A 12088-nucleotide genomic window follows, 5' to 3' on the forward strand; every position below is an offset into this window, starting at 1 on the left:
GAAAAGGAATTTCAGAAAATCATAGACGTGTCTGGATTTAGCAGGAGTTAGGTGTCATTCAAGTATCTCGGTGTTCAAATATGTGCAAAGAAAATATCAATAGTAGATTGCAAATCTCTTGCTAAGAAAATGACTAGTAGAGTTAGATCATGGAGTACCAGAAATCTATCATTTGCAGGTCGAGCAGTCTTAATCAACTCGATCCTAATGGCAATTCACACATACTGGAGTCAAATTATGATATTACCAAAGAAGACTAAAAACACATTTAGTCACAATAAATTGTAATTTTAGTGACAAATACCTTTAACCACAGACCTTGTAGTCACAACATAAAAATGATAATTTATAATTAGTCACAATTTTTTTTACTTTTAGTTATAAATTTTGTTGTGACTAAAAGTCAGATTTTTTATAGTAAATTTTCTATAGTATTCCATATTTTCATCCTTACTATTATTTTTTCTACAATGCTATCACACTCCATGCATGTTTTTATTAATATATTTTGTTTACTTAAAATATTAATTAAGAATAATTTTATTTTAAAATTAAATTTAACTAGAGTTACTTATATTTATATGTACTTGCATATCACTCCCTCTCTTATCGTCTCTTTTCTATAATTATATATTGCTTTATTTTTTGGAATTATTTTACCAGGATCTTAGATTTACTAACAAGTATGTTATTTAACATCCTAAATATGAACTTCTAAAACGATATGAAATAAACACATATAAAGTATAAGAAACCTTACAGTGGTTGCAGCGGAATATAATGTCTCCTTCCACTCAGATCTCTAACCCTTGTATCCTTTCTGTTGCAGAGTATCACCAAGATCTGAGCCCGAATGTCCTTCTCTTGAATCTGGATTCTTCACAATCTTCCAAATTATGATTGAGGTACCACTTGATGTGTGTGGGCACTCACTCATTCACTATAGGGTTCAGTTTTCAAAAGAGAGGATGAGAGAGAGAAGGTGGCAGCTAGGTTTAGGAAGAAGGCTTTGAGATTTCTCTAAAGGAATGAGATGCATCATCTTTTTCCTGAAGCCATCACTACCTATTTATAGCAATCCACCTAGGGTTAGGTTAGATTTATTTGGCATTAAAATAATGAAAAAATAAATGATAAATACCCTACATAAGTGGTCGGCCATGGTTTAGGATAATGGGCCCCACTTTTGCAAATTTGCCATTTTATCATTTCTACATCTCATTTTCTCAAAAACGCCAATTTTCTAATTTAACCATTTAAATGTCAATTCTAATTATTTAATAACTAAAAATTAATTATAAATAATATTATTATTTAATATATTTATTAATTAGACTAACCAAAGTCTCTTAATTAATAAATAAACCCTAGAAACTCTTTCTTCACAATTTAGCCCTTGCTGAGTGAAAATTCATAAACTACACATAGTCTAATTTTAGAATTATAATTGATTAATCAAAATCAATTAACTGAGTCTTACAAGTAGTATTGTCTCAACTAGTATGGGGACCATGGGCTTATATATCTGAGCTTCCAATAAGCAGACCAAGAACTTACCAAGTAAATTCACTGACTTATTAATTCCTTGTTGCATCCATGCATAGAACTTGGAATTGCACTCTCAGTTATATAGAACGCTCTATATGTTCCACCATATAGATACGCTATCAATTATCCATTGTTATAATCCCAATAATCAATGATCCTCTATAGATGATTTACATTGTATAGGGATTAAATTACCGTTACACCCTTCAATGTATTTTATCCTTAAAACACTTATATCTGTTTAGCAAAGCTCGAAGGAAATCATCATTTCACTTCTATTTGCTAGATAGAAGCTATAGATTCCATATTTATGTTTAGTGCTTTCACTGAATCACACTACCATGTTCCCAAAATGTACGTATCACCCCGACCAAAAAGTAAGCTTAACTAACAAATCAAAGAACATGAATAATACTCTTGAGATCAAACCTAACCATATCAGGATTAAGATCATTTGATCTAGGATCAACTAGGTGATATTGAATTGAATAGATATTACGGTAAGTTTAATATATCTGAATCAAAGTTCAATATCGGTCCCTTCCGATGCATACTCCATGCATGCAACCCAAGCTTTACTTTAACCAATACCCTGGAAAGAACATAGCACTTATCCAAGGTGCAAGTAAACTATGTTGTAGATTGTCATATCAGTTAAACCCTATGTACTGATAAATCTAGGAATATATATTTAATCACATAATCTTGATTACTTTCCACTGTGCTGACGACACAATAAACAAGAATATAAATGTGATATGGGTTTGGATGAATTTATAAATCAAATAAACAAGTAAATGATAACATGAACCAAATGACACACAAATAAGTGATGAAAATACTTCTGTTTCTTTATTGATATTTAAAAGATAAAGATTACATTGAAATAGAGTTTTATTTAGGGCATAAAACCCAACATTATTTTCATTATATTATTTGATAACATAAGTACATTAGACAAAATATACATTTAAATTTATTGATCAATTAACACTTATAATTAGCTAATTAATTGTATCTATAGGGGAATAGGTTTAATAATAAAGGATGAAATTCTTTCTTTGGATAGATTATCCTGAGAACTGTGACCATCACCATGTTGATACATGAATAATCCTATCCTAGCAAAGTTTCTCGCATCTTCAATCAATGAGATTGGATATATTAATCCATCATCAGATTCACTGATATTCATCTCCTTCCACGCTTCACTTATTAAAAACTTAATATGTTCACGAGCTTCCTCTTCACATATATTTTTTTCTTGCATGTAACATTGAATTGACGTCGGAGCATCACCTCTTTTCAGTTCCTCCTATATATGTATAGCAATATTCAATTAATATATATATATATAATATTACTTATAGGAGGATTGTATTTTTGTATCGGTCATGATAAAAAATATCATGTATTTTTTTTTAAAAAAAAAAAAAAATCGTACCTCATATTTGTAAAATGGTTAGATTCGATTTTGGTTAATTTTTTTAATACAATTAAATTAATTTTTTTTTACTGTCAATGTGCTCAAAATTGAATAAAAAAAAGAAAAGAAAAATTGATCATCCTATTTATAAATAGTTTGGCAAAAATCAGATCTAGAGACCTAATTTCCAATATTTTTACAAAACACATGCATGATTTAAAAATTGACATGTATTTTAAAACTACCGAGTTCAAATGGGTAATATGATGTAGGTAAAACACAAAGTCCAAAAAAGTATATATTAATGTTAAAGTTAACTTACAGATGATGTTGCTAGGTCATTTGTAAGTCGTATTATTATGGCACTGTGACGAATTATGGTAGGATAATAACCATGTTCCAAGCATTCGAAAATCTCTTTATTATTATTTGAATGAGAAAAATAAGCATGCACAATAAGAACTGGTGCTCCCACTGAAATCCAACCATTTTCAATATATTCTTCCAATGTTGGTGTGTATCCACTGTAGTACCATTTTGCTTCTTGTAGAAAACATCTACACATATCTACCCACTACACAATGAATATCATTACATAACAATTAGATTAGATATTGTAAATTCTTTTTTATTTTTAGTAATTTAGTTATTAAAATATTATTTAATTTATTGTGAATTAAATATTAATTTTCTTGTTGTATATTGTGATCTATGGCTGGTGTGTATTGTAGGAATTATTTTTTTTAAGAGACACTACAAAAAAAAAAATGCTTTAGTTTTTCAGTGACATATAAAGAATTTTTTTCGGTTGGGGTAACCGACGTTATAGCCATAGATGCAAATAGTAATTTTTTTGCTTCAGTTATGAACTGACGCTAAGTAGATAGCAGTCTTTTTATAGTATAATTATATAGTAGATTTTGTAATCTTTTTATGGCAGGAAATAAAATCAAAATTGTGATCTTGGCTTTATATTGAAAGTTTGTTGATTCTGTCCGAGCGGTCACAATAGAGTACAATTCTATCGCAGATCAGGATTTATTTTAAGAAAGTTTCTAACAGTTGTAAAATATATTTGTGGTTGTCTTTATGATTTCTATGTTCTATAAGAGTACCAAAATGTTTTCATCTCTTCTAGATTCATATTTCATGTCTTAGTTGGTGAGAAGAGTATTTTTTTTAAAAAAATAAAAAAAAACCTAGAGTGTTTTGCTAGGTGTTTGTATCTTTGTTATTGTTCTCTTGTTGTTCATAGAATTGGTTATAGAGAAGTTTTGAACAAGTGTGGGTGTTCGGGACTTTTCTAAGTCTCATTTTGGGAGGAACTGAGCACAAATTTTCGAGAAAAGATTTTTTATTTCAAGACTCACTTTGGGAGGAGATGAGCATGCATCAATAGCTGAAGGGAGTTCACTACTTGGTGTATTTTAGAGATCAGATTAGCAAAGTGGATAATAAACGGTTGCGGCAAATTTTTTAGATGGAGTCGAAATTTGTTTACATCAATTGCTTTTGTAATCTTTGATGCTTTACTAAATGATTTCATTCTCTGGGCGAAATCCCGTGGACTAGTACTGTTTGAAAGAATACTGGTACCATGTATAATTCTCTTATATTAAGTTTTAAATTTTGCAAAATTTATTTCTATTTATGTCTTGTTGCTGCAAGTTTGTATTATGTTTGTAGCAATTGTTTTTAACCTATTAATGCAAGTCGTTATAGTTACGTTTTTATTGAAGACATAAAATATTATTTTTTTCGAAACACTGACTTTAAGATATGAGAAATTCTAAAGATGTTACATTGTTACTAATAGAATTTTATTAATATATATAAATATTTATAGTGATGTTAAGCACCATTAATTAAGTGCTTAATAGCAATATTTTGTATTAATGTTGTTGTTCGACACCAAAGGCACTAAGAGTGTCGAGCATCTAGTTAAACCCATACATATTATTATAGCTAGGTTAATTAGGTGTGCTAGTCATTTAATAATGAGAAAATAATAAACAAGATATGATCATACCGTTTTCTTTAAGTATTGAATTTTGATGGTGATGTGTTGATCTCTTAATATCTCAAATACCATTTCATTTATTGTATTGTGTAAAACAATATAAGGCATCTTCATGTATTCTGGTAATTCATTTATCATTTCCACATCCCATCTGTATATATATATGTCAATAAATAATATTGTACACACAATCATTACACAGTGATGTGTTAAATAATATTATTCATATACATATATTATTGATAAGAGAGAAATATGAGTGCAGGATTGTCTTAAACATTTTGGAGACCTTGTTTTAATTTTAAAAATTGGGCCCCTACAAAAAAATGCAATTTATAAATAATATTTTTAAATATTATTATACGGTTATATATTTTACAAAACACTAAAAAACTCCAATTAATTTATAAAAATTGTTATTGATTGCAATACAACAAAAAAATAATTTAAAAAAAAAAAAAGAATATGAAAAGTTTTTTTAAAAAATAATAAATAGCAACAAAGTTTTGCTTAAAAGCAATTATAAAATTAAAAATAAATTTTAAGAATTGACATAAAAATGATTAATGATAATTCATTAAAAAAATATATATTAGACTCTTTATTTTTTTTTTTTTGCCCTTTATTTTTTAGGCCCCTGTGCATTAGTCCAACTTACACCCCATAAAAGTCGCGTGCATGCATGCATAATGGTATATATATATATTGATATAATAATTTTATATAATCAAGTAATTGAACTGCAAATAATTAATTTTATATTATTAATCCTTTATAATAAGTAACACAACTTTATTAATTAATTAATTATGTAAATATTTATTTATTTTTATTAATAAAAACTAACCTCTCAATAGCTTTGGTGAAAAGCTCTAATTCATCTAATGTTCCATAAACATCATATATATCATCAATTAATGTTATCAGCTCAAGTAATTTGACAGTTGTTGTTCTAAAATAACTGAATTTTGGCTCAAATCTTATTCCAACTTTCCATAAAAAACATTCCATCAATCGATCTCTTGCAAAATTCAATTTCTCACCAAGTTTAGTATGCCTCCACCACCTTAATTATATATTTTTATATATAATAAACCAAGTATTAATAAAAAATTATGAATGCATAAAATAATATCATATTAATAATAATATAACCTTTCATTTAATTATGATGATAATAATCATCATTACCTGAATATATGTTTCAAATCTTCATGATGTGTTGATTGTATCATGTTGAAATCGAGTTTGGCAAACTCAAGCAAAATAGGATTCATGTCTTGTTTTTTCTTGTACATATCGATGAACCACTTAGCTTCTATTCTTGTGGTCCTTCGATGAAGTGGGAGCTCCAAAGCATGATTCACTAATTCAATATTGTAATAATAATCATAATTATTATTAATCATCAATTTCTTTTGCTCTGATATCATTATTGTGTAGTTTTTGAGACGTTCAGTTGTGAAAATTCTAGCTTCCTCTAAAATGCTTTCGTCTTTTTTTTCATAGAATGAAGCTTCATATAAGGCCAATACTCCCATGATATCACCACTTATGTTTGTTTTGAATTTTCCTGTCTCGTCCTTAAAATAATTAAAAGTCTCTGCTAATAACACATGATAGATCGAGCAATTATTAATTATTTTACAAAATTTATTTAGTTTGTAGTTTGAAATAATATGATTAATTAGTTAAATTAATTAAATCATTGTTAGCTATTTTATACAAAAATTTACAAGTCTTAATAAAAAATTTCAATGATTATTTCCCAAATCTATGAAAATTCCGATTTCAATCAAATTGAAGTATTATAATTTTTTTTTTTTTTTTGCTTTTTATCATAAATATTTATATATATTTAATTAACATATGTATATATACCTTGAGGTACAGCATAACCATGTTGACGTAGAAGCCTAAATTCAAGAGCAGTGGCATATAAATTATAATTAGGGTTATTAATATTACCATTAATATTGACATATTTTTCTTTTAAAATAGTATTTATTTCATTCTCAAAACGATAAGATACTCCAAGTCTTTGTAACGTGTCAATGAGTTCAAGTTGAGCTAAAGAGTTTTCCATCTCAACTAGCATCCTTTTCACATCTTCCTCGAGCTTTTTTACTCGACTTATATAAGGTTCTCCCTACACATGGTATAAATATATACATATTATATATTAAAAAAATATATAATTAAACATATAAAATACTTTAGTAATAATTAATATAAATATTTCATTACATATTTTAATTAGTACATAAGTTAGGTCAACATATTGATTGTTACTATGCAATCATAACTGGGACGATCGCAACACCGGACTTTCCGTCCTCGCTATAGCCTTAAAAAGTCTTCAATCTAATAATTATATTATCGTTGCTAATAATTGGTCACTATTCACTATAAAAAAATCTTGCTTTTAGTCACAATAAAATTTGTGATTAAAAGTAAAAAAAATTATAATTAACTATAAAATATTATTCTTATGTTGTGATTAAAAATTCCTTGACTAAAGGTATTAGTCATAAAAATTAAAATTTGTTGTGATTAAAATGTGATTTTAGTCACAATACTTGTTGTGACTAAAACTAAATTAGTGACAACTTATAACTAAATGTTATGTTTTAGTTACAAATAATATTTTATTATGACTAAAAGGTTATCACTAAGTAACTATTTTTTATAGTGATTGTAAGAGAATTGTGATCAATTGCCTTATAATATATCAGTTATTGAATTAAAAAATGAAAATAATAAATATAAATTAAACTAATATATATATATTGAGAAATAATAAGTGATAACCTTATATTTGCTTGAAAGAGACTGAATGAAATCAAAAGACCAAATGGATGGTTCAAAGTTGGCTGATCTTCGAACAATATTAGTAACAGAACTATCACTAGGGATTTTGCCTGATATGCAATCCATTTTATTGTAATTATTTATATATATATATGAACAATATTAATAACAATAAAATATTTTTGGAGATGAAAACTTATGCATTACTTTGCAATTGTACGTATTTATATGTGTTGATAAGAACAGTTAGGCTAAAAACATTAATGATAATATTAATTATTAATTGTTATTAAATGTACACAATTAAGTCTCTTCCACTTATTTTTTCTTTAAAAAAAGTAAGCATCTTCCACTTAATTAATTTATAGTTTTTTTTTTATTCAAATTAATTTATAGTTTCATCACTTTATTAGATTGAAAAATTAAAAGTCACCATTAGGGATTGGAGAGATAACTCTTCCATCTAAAAAAGCTAATGATCATCTATCCAATGACTCTTCATTTAATTATATTATGTTCCCTTCATATTATATATATATAAATATATGTATATATATATTCAAGATTTAAAATTTGTTAAATTTAGTATAAAAAATGAGTGTGTAATATTTGCTCTATTATTTACAATTGTATTTTAATGGGTACAATATGTAAAATAAGGAAAAAAAATAATTATATTGATAGTCATTTAATATTTTATTAAGAATATTTAAAAAATTATTCTTTTCTATTCTTTTATTATTTAAATAATAGTAATATCATAAATAAAGAATATAAAGTTTAGTAAAAGTCAATGAAACAAAATAACTTATGGCATTAAAGTAAAAAAGAAAAAAGTAGCATTTATTGTAATATTATATCTTGTTCCAAATTTAGCACAATTTTCAGCATGTGCCAAATTTATCACACTTTTAAAAATACCATTAGAGTAAAAGTTTTCCCTAAGTGGGTTAAAATATAGCAATACACCACTTTTTTGGTTTTCCATTAGAGATGCTCTAACAAAAAGAAAATAAAAACAAATGAGTTCATTGCGGGTAAAACTCTCAATACTTTCATTTTGCTTGTACTTAACCCCCAAAACTCAAATTTTTGCAGCAAAACCCCCCAAAATCACGATACCATTAGTAATTTATAATTTTTATCTAAATTTAGTTGTTAAGTACTAAGTTGGATATTATCCACGTGTACATAGTGTACCCGTAGCACAATTTTATTGGTCCACATAAAATTTTATTATTTAATTATTTAAATATTATAAAATTTATTAAAAAATTAAGATTTTAGAAAATAAATAAATCCTAAAAAAAATCCCATCTTTCCCATTAAAAAACACCTTCTCTTTCTTCCTAAAAAACCCTAAAATTATGTCATCTCCCTGCCTCCCTCTCTTTTTTCCTCGGTGAGCTCTGCAACCAGACGTCACTGCCGATGGAACCCCACCGAACACGCCTCATGCTATCCCTGAACAACTTCTCTCTCTGTCTCTCTCTCTCTCTCTCTCTCTCTCTCTCTCTCTCTCTCTCTCTCTCTCTCTCTCTCTCTCTCTCTCTCTCTCTCTCTTCTTTTTCTTCTTCTCGCTTAGATTGTCTCACCAACTTATCTTCTTCTTCTTGCATGTCGTTGTCAGATCTGGGAGATGCAATTAGATTTGGCTTGACTCTAGCCGGATCTAGATTGCGACAAGTCGAATTTAGGTTGGGTTCCCTTACCATTCTTCTTAGGTCCAATGGCGGACTGACCCCAAAAAATCAAGATCGATCTCAGTCGTTCGATCTCAATCGTCCTTCCTTGATTTGTTTTCTAGATCACAGTGTGGTGTGGATGGGTTTTCCAAATTTGTTTTTGAATTTTTTTTATACTTTTGGGTATAAATAAATGTTTTTGTGTTTTTTAGATTTAGATCTGAGAAATATAATAGTGTTGGTAGTGATGGTTGCATTGGTTCATTGGGATGGTGTAATGGTGGTGGTTTCAGTATGCTATAATGGTGGTGGTGGTTGTTTCGGTATAGTGTATTGATAGTGTTGGTTATGGGAGAAAGGAGTTAGAGTTGAGTTTTTGTGTGGTAGTGGTTATGGTGGTAGTAGTTTTGGAGAGAGTGGGAGTTACTGAGAGAGAAGTGGTTTTGGGGGGAGAGAAATGGTGATTATGGTGGGAGTGGTTTTGGGAAGAGAGGGAATTACGGAGATAGAGAAGAAAAAAAAAGAATTATGTAATTTTTTTTAATTTTTTATTTTAATATAATTTATTTTTAATTTTTTTCACTTTAAAATATTATTTTTATTTTTTTAACTAATGTAATTACATAGACCAATAAGATTGTGCCATGTGTATATTGTATACATGTGGATAATCTAGCATGTCGGTTAACAATCAAAATTGAATAGAAACAGTAAACTGCTAACAGTATCATGGTTTTAGAGAGTTTTGCTGCAAAAATTTGAATTTGAGAAGTTAAAGACAAGCAAAGTAAAAATATTAAAATTTTGGTACAATTAACTCAAAACAAATATATGTACGATGATAATTAATTAAATTTTTTTAGTATGTTATTCTAGAACATATAGAGTTACAAATACAATTAATTAATTAACCACTTCGCGTGTAGTGGTTAAGGATTCAAAATTCTTCTTAATTAGTTAACTCCTTTTAATTTTCATATACCAAACCATCTATATATATATGTTCATCATTATTATTCTAGCTATATAGATGTTAAGAAAATGAGTAAGTAACAAAAAAAATCTTACTTTTAGTCACAACAAAATTTGTGATCAAAAGTGAAAAAATTGTGACTAATTATAAATTAATATTCATATATTGTGACTAAAAGTTCAGCGAGTAAAAGTATTCACTGCTATAAAATAAGCCTTTAGACGCTTTTTTCAGCTTAGTAATAAATAACCAATGCCATAGGGTTGGAAATCTATAGAAAGGAATTTGCACCTCTTATGGAGTCGGTTATTTGGAAATAACCGATGCCAAAAAGGATATAACTCTAGTCAGCCCTTTGTCTTCCTCATTCGATTAGCCAACCCTCAAACCCTCTCCGCCAACCACCATAGAAAAACACCCCCATTTCACCATTCACTACAAGAAAACCTACTTTTACCGGCACAATTAACCAATTGCGCTGATAAAAGTTGTCAGGATAAATAAAATGCTGAATTTTTACTTTAATTTAGCAATACCTTTTGCTGGCGCAATTATGCGCTGGCAAAAGATGTTAATACCGGCGTATTATTAAATGTGCGCCGGTGAAAGGTCAAAAATGAACTGCCAAAAGGCGTGAGGACGTTTCCACGTCTTTAAGGCTTTTGCTGGTGCATAACTGCATCGGTAAAAGTGTACAAAAATTTGGTGGGAATCTTGACCGCCTACAAGAAATTTTGGGGGGAAAAATTCCCGCGTGAAAATTATTGGTAGGTGGAGATACTTTTGCCGGCGCAATAATATGCTAGCAAAAGTATTAATCAAAACGGTACATTTAAAATTAGGGTTTATGGACAACTTTTACCGGTGCATTTCAATGCGCCGGTAAAAGTATTTATATAATAGGGGCGATGAGCCCCCATTTTTCCCCATTTTTTTTTTCAAATTTTTTTTTCTCCGTCACCCTCTCTCTTTCATCTCATTCTCTCAATCTCTCTCATTCTCTCTCAATCTCTATCTCAATCTATCTCAATCCCTCTCAATTTACTCTCAATTTCTTTTTAAAAAAACCACCACCGTTGGCCATCACCACCACCGTCGGCCACCACGACCACTGTGGAGGACGACGGACCACCTACGCCGACCACCACTGCGAACCACCAACCCCCACCTCCTCTAATTTGTTTAAGGTATTTTTAATTTTTTTAATTTTTTGAAATATTTATATACATGTATTGATTTGTGTATGTATGTGTATGTATATTTATGTGTTTATTAGTGTATATATGTGTATATGTATGTATTTGTGTATGTATATGTATGCATATTTATGTGTGTATAAATGTATATATGTGTATAAATGTATGTATGTATGTATGTATGTATATGTATGTGTATGTGGGTGTATGTATATAATGTGTGTATGTATATATGTGTGTATGTATGTATGTGTATGTGTATGTGGGCGTATGTATATGTATATGCATGTATTTGTATGTGTCTGTGAGTGTATATGTGGGTGTATGCATATAAATGTATATGTGTATGTGAGTATATGTGGGTGTATGTATATATATGTATATGTGTATGTGAGTGTATGTGTGTATATGTATATGTGTATGTGTATG

At 28.5% G+C, this 12088-nt stretch overlaps 1 protein-coding gene across 2 annotated transcripts; it reads right to left on the reverse strand.

The window, feature by feature from the left end:
* Nucleotides 1-2378: 2378 nt before the first annotated feature.
* On the reverse strand, nt 2379-7999 carry LOC115702029 (myrcene synthase, chloroplastic). Of its 2 annotated transcripts, none has more exons than XM_030629489.2 (7): nt 7806-7999; nt 6876-7143; nt 6186-6597; nt 5842-6060; nt 5004-5145; nt 3297-3548; nt 2379-2863 (listed from the first exon to the last, which is right to left on the reverse strand). In XM_030629489.2, exons 1-7 carry the CDS (start codon nt 7929-7931, stop codon nt 2567-2569), a joined length of 1716 nt encoding a protein of 571 aa, XP_030485349.2. In that variant the 5' UTR covers nt 7932-7999; the 3' UTR covers nt 2379-2566. The 2 variants fall into 2 exon arrangements, with proteins under 2 accessions (XP_030485349.2, XP_030485348.2); XM_030629488.2 differs by having other exon boundaries at nt 6186-6600; nt 7806-7959.
* Between the last annotated feature and the right edge of the window lie 4089 nt (nt 8000-12088).

The sequence above is a fragment of the Cannabis sativa genome, chromosome 5 (assembly GCF_029168945.1).
Source record: "Cannabis sativa cultivar Pink pepper isolate KNU-18-1 chromosome 5, ASM2916894v1, whole genome shotgun sequence".
Classification (NCBI taxonomy): Eukaryota; Viridiplantae; Streptophyta; class Magnoliopsida; order Rosales; family Cannabaceae; genus Cannabis; species Cannabis sativa.

Bases quoted from the DNA above. Each gene is read 5' to 3' on its own strand.
- LOC115702029 (XM_030629488.2), bottom strand. From the start codon at position 7,931: ATGGATTGCATATCAGGCAAAATCCCTAGTGATAGTTCTGTTACTAAT. The intron at 7,144-7,805 runs GTTATCACTTAT...TACCATGTGTAG, and splicing joins CTCTTTCAAGCAAATATAAG to GGAGAACCTTATATAAGTCG. The intron at 3,549-5,003 runs GTATGATCATAT...TTCATTGTGTAG, and splicing joins TTCAATACTTAAAGAAAACG to TGGGTAGATATGTGTAGATG.